Source organism: Anguilla anguilla, chromosome 6 (genome assembly GCF_013347855.1).
Source record: "Anguilla anguilla isolate fAngAng1 chromosome 6, fAngAng1.pri, whole genome shotgun sequence".
NCBI lineage: Eukaryota > Metazoa > Chordata > Actinopteri > Anguilliformes > Anguillidae > Anguilla > Anguilla anguilla.
In genome coordinates this window covers 21,688,131-21,701,330 of record NC_049206.1, presented here as the reverse complement: position 1 = coordinate 21,701,330, position 13,200 = coordinate 21,688,131, and the positions used below count along the sequence as shown (strand labels likewise).

The 13,200-nt window shown below is 53.3% G+C and overlaps 1 protein-coding gene across 4 annotated transcripts in view; it reads left to right on the top strand.

The window, feature by feature from the left end:
- Positions 1-12,629, top strand: part of uggt1 (UDP-glucose glycoprotein glucosyltransferase 1) — a 35,343-nt gene extending 22,714 nt beyond the window's left edge. For all 4 annotated transcript variants that reach the window (XM_035424261.1, XM_035424259.1, XM_035424262.1 and 1 more), the window contains 14 exons: positions 378-457; positions 1,304-1,493; positions 2,153-2,311; positions 2,425-2,510; positions 3,141-3,225; positions 7,298-7,386; positions 7,665-7,769; positions 7,957-8,041; positions 8,445-8,627; positions 9,619-9,779; positions 10,731-10,845; positions 11,136-11,252; positions 11,963-12,140; positions 12,442-12,629. In XM_035424261.1, coding sequence (XP_035280152.1) covers positions 378-457; positions 1,304-1,493; positions 2,153-2,311; positions 2,425-2,510; positions 3,141-3,225; positions 7,298-7,386; positions 7,665-7,769; positions 7,957-8,041; positions 8,445-8,627; positions 9,619-9,779; positions 10,731-10,845; positions 11,136-11,252; positions 11,963-12,140; positions 12,442-12,467 — 1,659 coding nt within the window. In that variant the 3' untranslated portion in view covers positions 12,468-12,629. The remainder of the gene's footprint in view (positions 1-377; positions 458-1,303; positions 1,494-2,152; positions 2,312-2,424; positions 2,511-3,140; positions 3,226-7,297; positions 7,387-7,664; positions 7,770-7,956; positions 8,042-8,444; positions 8,628-9,618; positions 9,780-10,730; positions 10,846-11,135; positions 11,253-11,962; positions 12,141-12,441) is intronic.
- Positions 12,630-13,200: the final 571 nt, after the last annotated feature.

The following is a 13,200-nucleotide window of genomic DNA, read 5'->3' as shown; positions in this document are numbered from 1 at the left end:
GCGCCCTCCCCTCCCCATCTTCCCCTTTTCGCTGTCTGTCACAGAGTCCAGAGGGCTTTCTGTTCTCTTAATGGCTCCAGCGCACGTCTGTGGTTTAATATGTCTGTGTTAATAAAGGTGTGGTGCTTGTGTTTGAATGGTGTCATTGGCAGTGGGGTCAATGTGTGTCTGTAATTGTGGGTGTGGTTGGTGGGTCCAGTGTGTGTCTGTAATTGTGGATGGGTCAGGGTGTCTGTTGTTGGATACAGAGCCAGTATGTCTGTAACTGGTGGTGAAGCTGGTTTTTTCTGTAACTGGTGATAGAGTTGACGTGTTTCTGTTATTGTAGGTGGGGCTAGTATGTGTTGGTAAGTGTTTTCCTCTCTCTCCGCGGGCAGGTCCTCAGAAAGCTCGTGAACGTCAACCTCCGGGTCTTCATGAACTGCCAGTCCAAGCTGTCCGACCTGCCGCTGAAGAGGTAGGCGCCTCGATGCGGAGGGCACAGCTGCGGGCAGGACTGTGCTCGCCTTCTCTCAGCTGGTCACTGTGCCCAGGCATGCCGAAGCCTGGCTGGGCTTGGGTTACGTGGCTCAGTCAGGTTTCCATGGTAATGCCGGAACTGCACCGTGTCAGTGTTTTGAAACTAACCTAGAGCATTGCGCAATGGGCTACGCGCTTTTTTAAAAATGAATGTTTTGGAGCGGTGCGTTTTCTTTTTTTTCCTCCCAATCTGGAATGGCCAATTGTATATCAGCACGCATTACTGCTGTCATATTATTACATCATTATTATAACTGGACCCTTGGATTTCGGCACGGGAGAGGCAAACGCATTCTCTCCTCTGAAGTGTGCAAAGTCAAGTGCCTTCACTCATCACTGCAGCCCGCAAGCTGGGCTTGCGTAGGGATGAGTCAGAAGACACTTAGTAAAGACTTTAGCACGTGCCACACCTTTTAGCACACGCAAAACTAATAACACAACCAATGATTGGTGCACAAAATACCATGACCAATCACTGGTCATGTTGTTGGTTTGTGTGCACTTGAAGGTTTTGAACATGCTAAATCAGGCCCTTAATGTGCAACTTAACAAGTGGACTTGCAGTGCTCCTGATTGACCAAGGGGGGGTTGCTGGAGAATGATGAAACTCCCACTCCTGTTGGCTGAACCTTCCCTATTGGTCCCTGGGCAGCCAATGTTCTTGGCTGATATCCACGGCTAATAGCTATGGCTAATATCTATGGCTAATCGATTGTATTGTCTGAGGGGGAAAAGCACTGGTACGCTGGTGCTGCATGTGATTTGTCGTCTCCTCTGCCCTCAGTTTCTATCGGTATGTGCTGGAGCCGGAGGTGTCCTTCATGGTGGATAACAGCTTTGCCCCGGGCCCTGTGGCCACCTTTCTGGACATGCCTCACTCCCCCCTCTTCACCCTCAACCTCAACACGCCCGAGAGCTGGATGGTGGAGTCGGTGCGCACGCGCTACGACCTGGACAACATCTACCTGGAGGAGGTACTGCTGCAGAGCACCTGCTGTGTGTGTGTGTGTGTGTGTGTGTGTGTGTGGGCGTGCACATCTGTGTGTCTGCGTGAGTGTGTGTGTGTGTATGTGTAAGGTACAGTGCTCTCCGCTCCTCTGCAGGTGGAGGGAGGTGTGTGTGTGTATCTGTGGGTGTGTGTGGGTGCGTGTGTACGGTACAGCGCTCTCTGCTCCTGTGCAGGTGGAGGGCGGTGTGTGTGTGTGTGTATCTGTGTGTGTCGGTGCGTGTGTGTATGTATGTGCGTGTGTAAGGTACAGTGCTCACTGCTCCTGTGCAAGTGGAGGGCGGTGTGTGTATCTGTGTGTATCTGTGTGTGTGTGTGGGTGTGTGTGTGTGTATGTCTGTGTGTGTGTAAGGTACAGTGCTCACTGCTCCTCTGCAGGTGGAGGGAGGTGTGTGTGTGTATCTGTGGGTGTGTGTGGGTGCGTGTGTAAGGTACAGTGCTCTCTGTGCTCCTGTCCAGGTGGAGGGAGGTGTGTGTGGGTGTGTGTGGGTGCGTGTGTCTGTCTGCGTGTGTAAGGTGCAGTGCTCTCCGCTCCTGTGCAGGTGGAGGGGGGTGTGTGTGTGTGTGGGTGCGTGTGGGTGTGTGTGGGTGCGTGTGTAAGGTACAGTGCTCTCCGCTCCTGTGCAGGTGGAGGGAGGCGTATCTGCGGAGTACGAGCTGGAGTACCTCCTCCTGGAGGGGCACTGCTTCGACGTCACCACAGGGCAGCCCCCCCGCGGCCTGCAGTTCACCCTGGGCACCGCCTCCGACCCCGTCATCGTGGACACCATCGTCATGGCCAACCTGGTGAGACCCGCCGCGCCTCCTCTCCTCTCCTCTCCGCCCGCCCCCTTTTACCTGCCCACCCGCCTCCTCCTCCTCCCACGCTGACCTCCTCCGCTCTCTCCTCCGTCCCTCAGGGCTACTTCCAGCTGAAGGCCAACCCCGGGGCCTGGGTCCTCAAACTGCGCAAGGGCAGGTCGGACGACATCTACAAGATTTACAGGTGCGGCTCGCTCCCTTTCGACTCCCGCGAACCCGCCGGTGATGTTTCACCAATCTCACCGTTCTAGAACTCTCCGGAATCCCAGAAAGCTCGCACGTTTGGAAAAATGAGCTCATGCACTCGCGATCTTAAAGCTCTGACGGGTAGTTTCAAAGCGTTTGAATCACAGTGGTAATGGTAATACTGTTCTCACTGTTATTATTAAACATTCTCCAAACTGTCACTGTAACGTGGCTATTACTGTTAATTTCGTGCGTCGCTTCGCGGAGCTGTTGACAGAGAAACGGGAGCGGTGCTAAAGTGCTGGCGGAGATGTCGGCTAGCCGTAATTGGAAACGCAAACGTCAATTCGCGAAATTAGCAGGCGCGGAGAGAGAAACGCACTGCACTTGTAGCTGTACCGAAAAGACCCACGGAACGACCCCGTAACGATCTGAAAACGCGGCGTTACCTTAAACCGTACGTCTTACGTCGCGCCAATTTAAAAAAAGTAAATTAGCTCGGGTCATAACGCCGCGCTCGCGGCGGCTAACGGAGGAGGGGTGTGCTGCTCTCGTTTCGATCGGCGTTCGGGGATTGAATCTGTCTTCCTCTTCGCCCTCCCTACCCCCCCCACCCCCCGCGCGCCAGCCACGAAGGGACGGACTCGCCGAGCGACGCGGACGACCTGATCGTGGTGCTGAACAACTTCAAGAGCAAGATCATAAAAGTCAAGGTAAGCACCTCGAGGCGGGAAAAACGGAGTCGTCCATAAAACCCGGCGATGCGGGCGGCGGTGTGTCGCGTTTATTTTCAGCAGTGTATCGTTTTTTTAAAAAATTTTTTTTATGAAGTCGGAACTGTACGTGTGCGCACACACACCTGCCCTACCTCGCTGTTCTTTGGGAAAGTCTGCTAAAGACTAATTGTGATCTTTTTTTAAAAATGTATTTTTTTTAAAAATTTTATCGCCTTTCTCGGCACCTTCCTATTCCCTCAAGGATACTGATGTCTTACAAGAGAAATGTTTGCTAGTCTGTGACAGTCTGTCCAGGCTTTCCCAGTTATGTAACCAAATTTAGTGTTCGGTATGGTTATTTCTTCCCAATTTAGCAGTCTTATCCAGTTGTGTAAAAACACAACTTTTTACACAGCATTTACTTTGCATCCATTTATACAGCTGGATATGTTACTGACTCAATGCAGGCCAAGTACCTTGCTCAAGGGCACAAGGGTACCTGGGTATCGAACCTGTGACCTTTAGGTTACCAGACCAGTTCCTTAGCCGTTATACTACACTGCCGCCCATTTCCAGCGGAGTCCATGCCCTTGTGTGACCTCCTACTTTTGAGTACTTCCTCATTCAGTGAAGACACAGTGATGGCTCCGTGGATTGGCTGGTCTCCATTAACGCTGCGACAGAGCAGCGGTGTGTTACTGGAACGCGTCCTGACAGCAGGGCCGTAGCTCTGTGACAGGGGGAACCCTTGGGGTTCGTTTCGGGCGAGGGGGGGGACCGTTATGGCGGGGGACGGGCTGTCGGGTTCGATCCGTGTCCTGGCGATTGGGGCCGCGGTTTTAGGTCAGCGGGAAAAAAGTTTTGCCCGTGCTGGCCGGGGACGGGGCCGTCATCGATCGGTTCTGCTGGATCGAGGCCTCGGGAAAGTCATCTGGGAAACGTCCCTTTTAATTTGGGCTCGTCCCCTGCTTCAGTCCCTCCCTTCGACGCCGCGTGGCTCGCGTCCACAGTTTCATCCTCTTTCTGCGGTGAGGAAGTGCTCGATCCCCAGATTCATTCTCATTCTGTACTGAGCAAGCATTGTAAACTCAGCTTTACCCGCTTTGTGTGATAATGAGCAGGTGTTACATCCCCAGCTTCAGCCTCTTCCTGTAATAATGGGCAAGTGTTACATCCCCAGCTTCAGCCTCTTCCTGTAATAATGGGCAAGTGTTACATCGCCAGCTTCAGCCTCTTCCTGTTATAATGAGCAAGTGTTACATCCCCAGCTTCAGCCTCTTCCTGTAATATTGAACAAGTGTTACATCCCCAGCTTCAGCCTCTTCCTGTAATAATGAGCAAGTGTTACATCGCCAGCTTCAGCCTCTTCCTGTTATAATGAGCAAGTGTTACATCCCCAGCTTCAGCCTCTTCCTGTAATATTGAACAAGTGTTACATCCCCAGCTTCAGCCTCTTCCTGTAATAATGAGCAAGTGTTACATCCCCAGCTTCAGCCTCTTCCTGTAATAATCTGGACGTGTTGTTTCCACATCTTCAGTCTCATTCTGTGATAACGATTGAGTCGTACATCCCCTGTTTCAGGCTCTTTTTGAAATAATGGGCCAGCCTAATCCCAGCTTCACTCTGTGTTATAATTGGCAAGCCTTATTTCCTTTGCTTACCCTGCAGTACTATGTTGTACCTGTCCTCCTTATCAGACTTGACTATGACGCATGTCATAATGCAGATGCCTCAACGAGACTCACATGGTTTGCACAGTGAGACAAATGAGGGGTATGAACAAATAAAATAAGGAGGCCATATCTTACGCAGTCTTTAAAGGGGCAGTGAGGCGTTCCCGTTTTAGCACCTGTTCCCTCACAAGGTCTCGCTGTTCTCTCAGGGCCTCGCTGTTCCATCAGGGCCTCGCTGTTCCCTCAGGGCCTCGCTGTTCTCTCAGGGTCTCTCTGTTCTCTCAGGGCCTGTCTGTTCTCTCAGGGTCTCTCTGTTCCCTCACAGGGTCTCTCTGTTCTCTCAGGGTCTCTCTGTTCCCTCAGGGTCTCTCTGTTCTCTCAGGGTCTCTCTGTTCTCTCAGGGCCTGTCTGTTCTCTCAGGGCCTGTCTGTTCTCTCAGGGCCTCTCTGTTCTCTCAGGGCCTCTCTGTTCTCTCAGGGCCTCTCTGTTCTCTCAGGGCCTGTCTGTTCTCTCAGGGCCTCTCTGTTCTCTCAGGGCCTCTCTGTTCTCTCAGGGCCTCACTGTTCTCTCAGGGTCTCGCTGTTCTCTCAGGGCCTGTCTGTTCTCTCAGGGTCTCGCTGTTCCCTCACAAGGTCTCGCTGTTCTCTCAGGGTCTCGCTATTCCCTCAGGGTCTCGCTGTTCTCTCAGGGTCTCGCTGTTCCCTCACAAGGTCTCGCTGTTCTCTCAGGGTCTCGCTGTTCCCTCAGGGTCTCGCTGTTCTCTCAGGGTCTCGCTGTTCCCTCACAAGGTCTCGCTGTTCTCTCAGAGTCTCGCTGTTCTCTCAGGGCCTCTCTGTTCTCTCAGAGTCTCTCTGTTCTCTCCGGGCCTGTCTGTTCCCTCAGGGTCTCGCTGTTCTCTCAGGGTCTCGCTGTTCTCTCAGGGTCTCTCTGTTCTCTCAGGGTCTCTCTGTTCTCTCAGGGCCTCTCTGTTCTCTCAGGGCCTCTCTGTTCTCTCAGGGCCTCTCTGTTCTCTCAGGGTCTCTCTGTTCTCTCAGGGTCTCGCTGTTCTCTCAGGGCCTCTCTGTTCTCTCAGGGCCTCTCTGTTCTCTCAGGGTCTCTCTGTTCTCTCAGGGTCTCGCTGTTCTCTCAGGGTCTCTCTGTTCTCTCAGGGCCTCGCTGTTCTCTCAGGGCCTCGCTGTTCTCTCACAAGGTCTCGCTGTTCCCTCAGGGTCTCGCTGTTCTCTCACAAGGTCTCGCTGTTCCCTCAGGGTCTCGCTGTTCCCTCATGGTCTCGCTGTTCCCTCAGGGTCTCGCTGTTCTCTCAGGGTCTCTCTGTTCCCTCAGGGCCTCTCTGTTCTCTCAGGGCCTGTCTGTTCTCTCAGGGTCTCTCTGTTCTCTCAGGGTCTCTCTGTTCTCTCAGGGCCTCTCTGTTCTCTCAGGGCCTCTCTGTTCTCTCAGGGCCTCTCTGTTCTCTCAGGGTCTCGCTGTTCTCTCAGGGCCTCTCTGTTCTCTCAGGGCCTCTCTGTTCTCTCAGGGTCTCTCTGTTCTCTCAGGGTCTCGCTGTTCTCTCAGGGCCTCTCTGTTCTCTCAGGGTCTCGCTGTTCTCTCAGGGCCTCTCTGTTCTCTCAGGGCCTCTCTGTTCTCTCAGGGTCTCTCTGTTCTCTCAGGGCCTCTCTGTTCTCTCAGGGTCTCTCTGTTCTCTCAGGGCCTCGCTGTTCTCTCAGGGCCTCGCTGTTCTCTCACAAGGTCTCGCTGTTCCCTCAGGGTCTCGCTGTTCTCTCACAAGGTCTCGCTGTTCCCTCAGGGTCTCGCTGTTCCCTCATGGTCTCGCTGTTCCCTCAGGGTCTCGCTGTTCTCTCAGGGTCTCGCTGTTCTCTCAGGGTCTCGCTGTTCCCTCAGGGCCTCGCTGTTCCCTCAGGGTCTCGCTGTTCCCTCAGGGTCTCGCTGTTCTCTCAGGGTCTCGCTGTTCCCTCAGGCCCTCGCTGTTCTCTCAGGGTCTCGCTGTTCCCTCAGGGCCTCGCTGTTCCCTCAGGCCCTCGCTGTTCTCTCAGGGTCTCGCTGTTCTCTCAGGGCCTCGCTGTTCCCTCAGGCCCTCGCTGTTCTCTCAGGGTCTCGCTGTTCCCTCAGGGCCTCGCTGTTCTCTCAGGGTCTCGCTGTTCTCTCAGGGCCTCTCTGTTCTCTCAGGGCCTCTCTGTTCCCTCAGGGCCTCGCTGTTCTCTCAGGGTCTCGCTGTTCTCTCAGGGCCTGTCTGTTCTCTCAGGGTCTCTCTGTTCTCTCAGGGTCTCTCTGTTCCATCAGGGCCTCTCTGTTCTCTCAGGGTCTCGCTGTTCCCTCAGGGTCTCTCTGTTCTCTCAGGGTCTCTCTGTTCTCTCAGGGGCTCGCTGTTCTCTCAGGGTCTCTCTGTGCTCCGTTTCAGGTTCAGAAAAAGCCGGACAAAATGAGCGAGGAGCTCCTGAGCGACGGCACCACAGAAGACGACTCGGGATTCTGGGGCTCCCTGACCAGGTGGGTGCGCGTCACACAGGAAGTACTCCCTCACTTGCTTTGCCCCTCCCCCCTTCTCCTTGAGTCATTGTCCACCCCAGCACTCTGTTGTGTCAGTCTGGATTGTTGGCGCATACTCATTCCTGTGCATACTGCCTCTCTAGAGTTCTTGAGAGGAGAACAAGTATTCAAGCATGTAATATCAGCTGTTTTTTTTGGCTATTTTGTTACTATTTGTATTTTTGTTTGTCAAACCGAAAATCTGTTCTTAAAAAGTGCCTTTGTTATCTTCTCTGCAGAGGATTCACAGGGGGAGCAAAGACTGACGAGATCAAGCAGGAGAAAGATGACGTCATCAACATTTTCTCGGTGGCGTCCGGACACCTGTACGAGAGGTTTCTCAGGTGAGACCACAGGGGCAGTTAATAAGCTGGGCCAGTTTGGGTTGTGGGGCAGTTGGCCTGGAGGGGTAGTTTGGTTTTGATGATTTTTTCCAAAGTGTTTTTACCAGCATATTTCAATTGTAAAAATGTTGAATGAATCTGCAATAATCTGTACAATTTATGTTTTGTTTTCACGGTTGACTTGCAGGATAATGATGTTGTCAGTCCTGAAACACACAAAAACACCAGTGAAGTTCTGGTTTCTGAAGAACTACCTGTCTCCATCATTCAAGGTAAACAGTTGTGCTTGTATCACATAAAGTTCTAACCAACAGTCATTGAAATTGCTTTAACTTTGTTTGATTGATCCTATTTTTACTCTTGACTGTCGCGTGTTCAAATCCTGAGTGGATTTGTAGTCTTTAATGAAAAGAATTGGGGGAAAAAAATCTAATTATTTAAATAGCCAATGAACTGATTTGAAGTGAATACTCGTACTTTTCTTTGTATATCAAAGCATGCTACCTCATTTGAAATAAAAAATGTGGTGCACTGTGCTTTGGCAAGTGTAGCATTTGGTAATGTTGACTAACGTTCTATGGTAGCATGGTGAATCGAAGCGTAACTTGTGAGTGACAAGTCCGCTTCCCTAACGTCGGACTGCACTGTCGCCCGTAACGGTGCGGCTCCTTGCAGGAGTTCATTCCTCACATGGCGGAGGAGTACGGGTTCCAGTACGAGCTGGTCCAGTACAAGTGGCCGCGCTGGCTGCACCAGCAGACGGAGAAGCAGAGGATCATCTGGGGCTACAAGATCCTCTTCCTGGACGTGCTCTTCCCCCTCGCCGTGGACAAGTTCCTGTTCGTGGACGCGGACCAGGTAGGCCCGCCGCCGCCCAGCCGTCGGTTCCGCTCGTTCGCTCTCGGTCACCTGACATCGCAAAAGGCTTATGGGTCAGGGTGCAGCGGCTACGGTCTTGGACGCTAGCAGCGCCCGCCCTTTTTACATTGACTCTCAATGAAATCACAGCGTTAGCGATAGCCTGTCTTCTCAAACGGCACTTGTAAAGAAGAGAGCTATCTACAAACCATGTTCGTATAGGAAATATGCAGCACTTCCTGTTTATTTTAAGGTCTTTTAAAGAGAGCTGTTGGCTGAATCCAGGGCGACTGCAGCAGAGCACTGATAATCACTGGCCCACGCCCACGCTCACCGCTTCTGCTTATTGGACGGTTTTGCATGACTTTTCTCAGGGTCGGAGTATTTCTCCCCTTTTTTTTAAGGAACGTGGTCTTCGTTCCTGCAGTCTTCTGAGCTTTTCTAGCCTGCTGGGTGTAATAAGCTGTCGCAGGTGTGCAAATGTCATGCTTCCAGTGATTGTGCTGTTGACTTAGCCTCGAAGAAGGTACCGTTCAAGCATAGGGTGCCATTTTTTGAATTTCTACCCAGCTATTCGGTTGGTTTTTTTCATTTTTTATTTTTTAAACTTGTTCATGTGGATTGCATTATGTTCTGTGCAGCGCTGTGAGCTTGTTAGAGAATGTTCAGGTCTGCAAGGTTACCTGGCAGCCAGCCATTGGGAATTGTCACAGTTGTCAAATGTGCTGCTCCCAACCTTTTTAGAAAAACTTTCTGCATAACCTGCAAGGTGTTAGAGTGAAGTCCTCTACTGCCCTCTCAAGGCTGCTGTGTGAAATTGGCTTTGCTCTCTCTTATATCCGCTTGAGCTTATGGTTTTGCACATAAAAAGGGGACAGGTGATGAATTGTAAGCTAAGCTGACGTATTAAGAAAGGCAGCTAGCTGGCAACGGTGGATTGAGCTGAAGTTCTCAGAGAGCAGACTCGACCCGCTTTTCTTGCTCTCCGCAGATCGTCCGCACCGACCTGAAGGAGCTGCGAGACTTCAACCTGGACGGGGCGCCCTACGGCTACACCCCGTTCTGCGAGAGTCGCAGGGAGATGGACGGCTACCGCTTCTGGAAGTCGGGCTACTGGGCCAGCCACCTGGCCGGCCGCAAGTACCACATCAGGCAAGGGCGCGTTCCCTTTGACCCCGCCCATTCCCCTCTCTGACCCAGTCACCGCTGGTTCCCGGCCCTTTCTGCCTGGGGTGGGACCCAGTGTGACGTGCTACTGCTCCTCTCATTCACAGAACTCCTCTCTCACTCACAGGGTTCCCCACTCACTCACAGGGTTCCTCACTCACTCACAGGGTTCCCCACTCACTCACAGGGTTCCCCACTCACTCACAGGGTTCATCACTCACAGGGTTCCTCACTCACTCACAGGGTTCCTCACTCACTCACAGGGTTCCCCACTCACTCACAGGGTTCCCCACTCACTCACAGGGTTCCCCACTCACTCACAGGGTTCCCCACTCACTCACAGGGTTCCCCACTCACTCACAGGGTTCCTCACTCACTCACAGGGTTCCTCACTCACACAGGGTTCCCCACTCACTCACAGGGTTCCTCACTCACTCACAGGGTTCCCCACTCACTCACAGGGTTCCTCACTCACTCACAGGGTTCCTCACTCACTCACAGGGTTCCTAACTCACTCACAGGGTTCCTCACTCACTCACAGGGTTCCCCACTCACTCACAGGGTTCCTCACTCACTCACAGGGTTCCTCACTCACTCACAGGGTTCCTCACTCACTCACAGGGTTCCCCACTCACTCACAGGGTTCCCCACCCACTCACAGGGGTCCCCACTCACTCACAGGGTTCCTCACTCCCTCACAGGGTTCCCCACTCACTCACAGGGTTTCCCCACTCACTCACAGGGTTCCCCACTCACTCACAGGGTTCCTCACTCACTCACAGGGTTCCTCACTCACTCACAGGGTTCCCCACTCACTCACAGGGTTCCTCACTCACTCACAGGGCTCCCCACTCACTCACTCACAGCCCTCCTCTCTCACTCACGCCCTGCTCCTTGTCTCCCCTCTGATTGTGTTTCTCTCTCTCCCCCTGGCAGTGCCCTCTACGTGGTCGACTTGAAGAAGTTCCGCAAGATTGCAGCCGGCGACCGGCTGAGGGGACAGTACCAGGGCCTGAGCCAGGACCCCAACAGCCTGTCCAACCTGGACCAGGTCAGTGCCTCCCTTAATGGACTGTTTCTGACTCAGCCTGCACCATGGAAACAAGACTACTTCGCTTTCACGGCTGTGTAAATCATTATGCTATTCTACAACTTGTGGTTGCGCAATGTCTTCCCCAGGGTTCTGAGCATAACCGTGTAGTGCTTTGTGAGCTCGGGTGTAGAGCTCAGTCTGGTATTGGCTTTTGAAGGAGTCCTCAGCTTCGCCAGCAGGGGGCGGTAGTCCTGGAGGCCGCAGCATCGATGTCACGGTGGTGTTTTTGTTTCTTTCTCTTCTGCCAGGATCTGCCCAACAACATGATCCACCAGGTCCCCATAAAGTCCCTGCCTCAGGAGTGGCTGTGGTGTGAGACCTGGTGCGACGACGCCTCCAAGAAAAAGGCCAAGACTATCGACCTGGTAGGAGATATCTGGATCTGGTGTTTCTGTTTGTGGGTTTGTGTGCACGCACACGCGCATGTATTTTTGCGTACATGCTTGCTGCTTGTGTGTGTGTGTGTGTGTTTCGGTGCGGGTGTCTCTGTGTGTGCTAGAGTGTGTGAGCACGTGTGTCTGTACTCGCACACACTCTCGTATCTGTGCATCCCCACGTGTATGCATACAGGCTTGCTGCTTTTTTGTGTGTGTTTGAGTGTGTCTGTGTGTGTGTGTGTGTGTGTGTGTGTGTGTGTGAATGCGTGTGAGGATGTGTGTCTGTATGCGTACACGCTCATGTATCTGTGCATCCCCACGTATATGCATACAGGCTTGCTGCTTGCTTGTGTATGTGTGTGTGTGTGTGAGAGAGTGTGTGAGTTTGAGAAAGCTTGGGGTGGGTTACTGTCACATTATTTATAGCTAAGCCGGTGCCGGGGGGGTCCAATGGTTTTTCAGCACCGCGCCGGTTTACCCCTGAACCAGGGAGAGCGTCACATTGGGCATAACAAGCATTTATCAAAGACCTCCCCGGCTCCGCTAGACCTGGCAACCGGAATAACAATAGGCGCTATGCCGGAGAAAGAAAAGGGGGGGTTTGTCGGTGCGGCTCGAACACAGCGGCGGCGTCCTTTGCTGAACCGCGCGGGACGGATGGATGCAGCTCCCCTGGTGTGTGTCTCTCCGCCCCGCAGTGCAACAACCCGCAGACCAAGGAGCCCAAGCTGAAGGCCGCCGTGCGCATCGTGTCCGAGTGGAGCGACTACGACCAGGAGGTGAAGAGGCTCCAGGGCCGGCTCCTGGAGGAGAAGGAGAAGGAGAAGGGCGCCGGCGCCGCCGGCGGCAACGGGACGACGCGGGACGGAAAGACAGGTGTGTGTGTGTGTGTGTGTGTGTGAGGGGGTGAGGGACAGGTGGAGAAGGAGAGGGGGAGGAGAAAGGGAGAGACAGGGAGGGAAAGGGAGAGGCGGAGAGGGAGGGGAGGAGGGGAAGAGGGAGAGGGGGAGGGAGAGCAGGAGGGAGAGGGTAAGAGGGAGAGGGGGAGGGAGAGAGGGAGAGCAGGAGGGAGAGGGTAAGAGGGAGAGGGGGAGGGGGAGAGTCGCATATCCAGAAAGTCTATCCTGTTGTCGACACCTGCGTCACGCACTCTCGCCGCTCTCTCTTCCTCCTCCAGATGGCGGAAAGCACACGGAGCTGTAAGCTGTGGCGCTCTGGGAGAAGACAGCACACGAGCTCTGTTTAAAGAGCTCCTTTCTGGGGTTTCGAAACCTTTTCCCAGAGCACAGCCCGCGGTCCTACTGAAAGACTTGACACGACGCTGAATGCAAATTCAACTTTTCTATGGGAGAAGAAACATTGGGATGGGGGGGAGGTGGGGGTGGGGGTGGGGGTGGGGGTTTAGGAATATGAGAGGTGGTAATCTTTGGTGGGGGGGAGGGGGGGTGATTCTGGCTGTTTTGGTGTTGCAAGGGGCGGGGGGGGGGGTCATTTTGGTAATTACAAGGGAAAAAGTCAAATCTGCCGAGAGGGTTCTCAAGGACGGGTAAATTGGGACAGGGAGGGCGCCTTGCTCTTCACTCCTTGCCTCTAACCTGTCCAAGGAGCTTCAGTGCATACGTACGCCTTGGGTGTCTGATCTAGGGGGTCTGATCTCGGGGGTCCGCACCCAATAGACCAGCAAAAAAAAAAAACTGAAGCCAAAAGCCAGAATCGTAAGTCAGTCTTGCCCAGCAGAGCAAAACGTTTGAGGTTCTTTAAAACAAAAAAAATATATATATATATGAAAATTCATAGGGTGCATTATGAAGAACAGGCCTCTTCTGTTTCCGGTGTCTCTTCGGGAAGCAAAATGGCGGCCCGGTTTCAAACAACTCGTCTATGTCGCCATCGCCCCAGCCCGAGCCGCCTAGCATTTCAAAATGGCAGCTCGTGC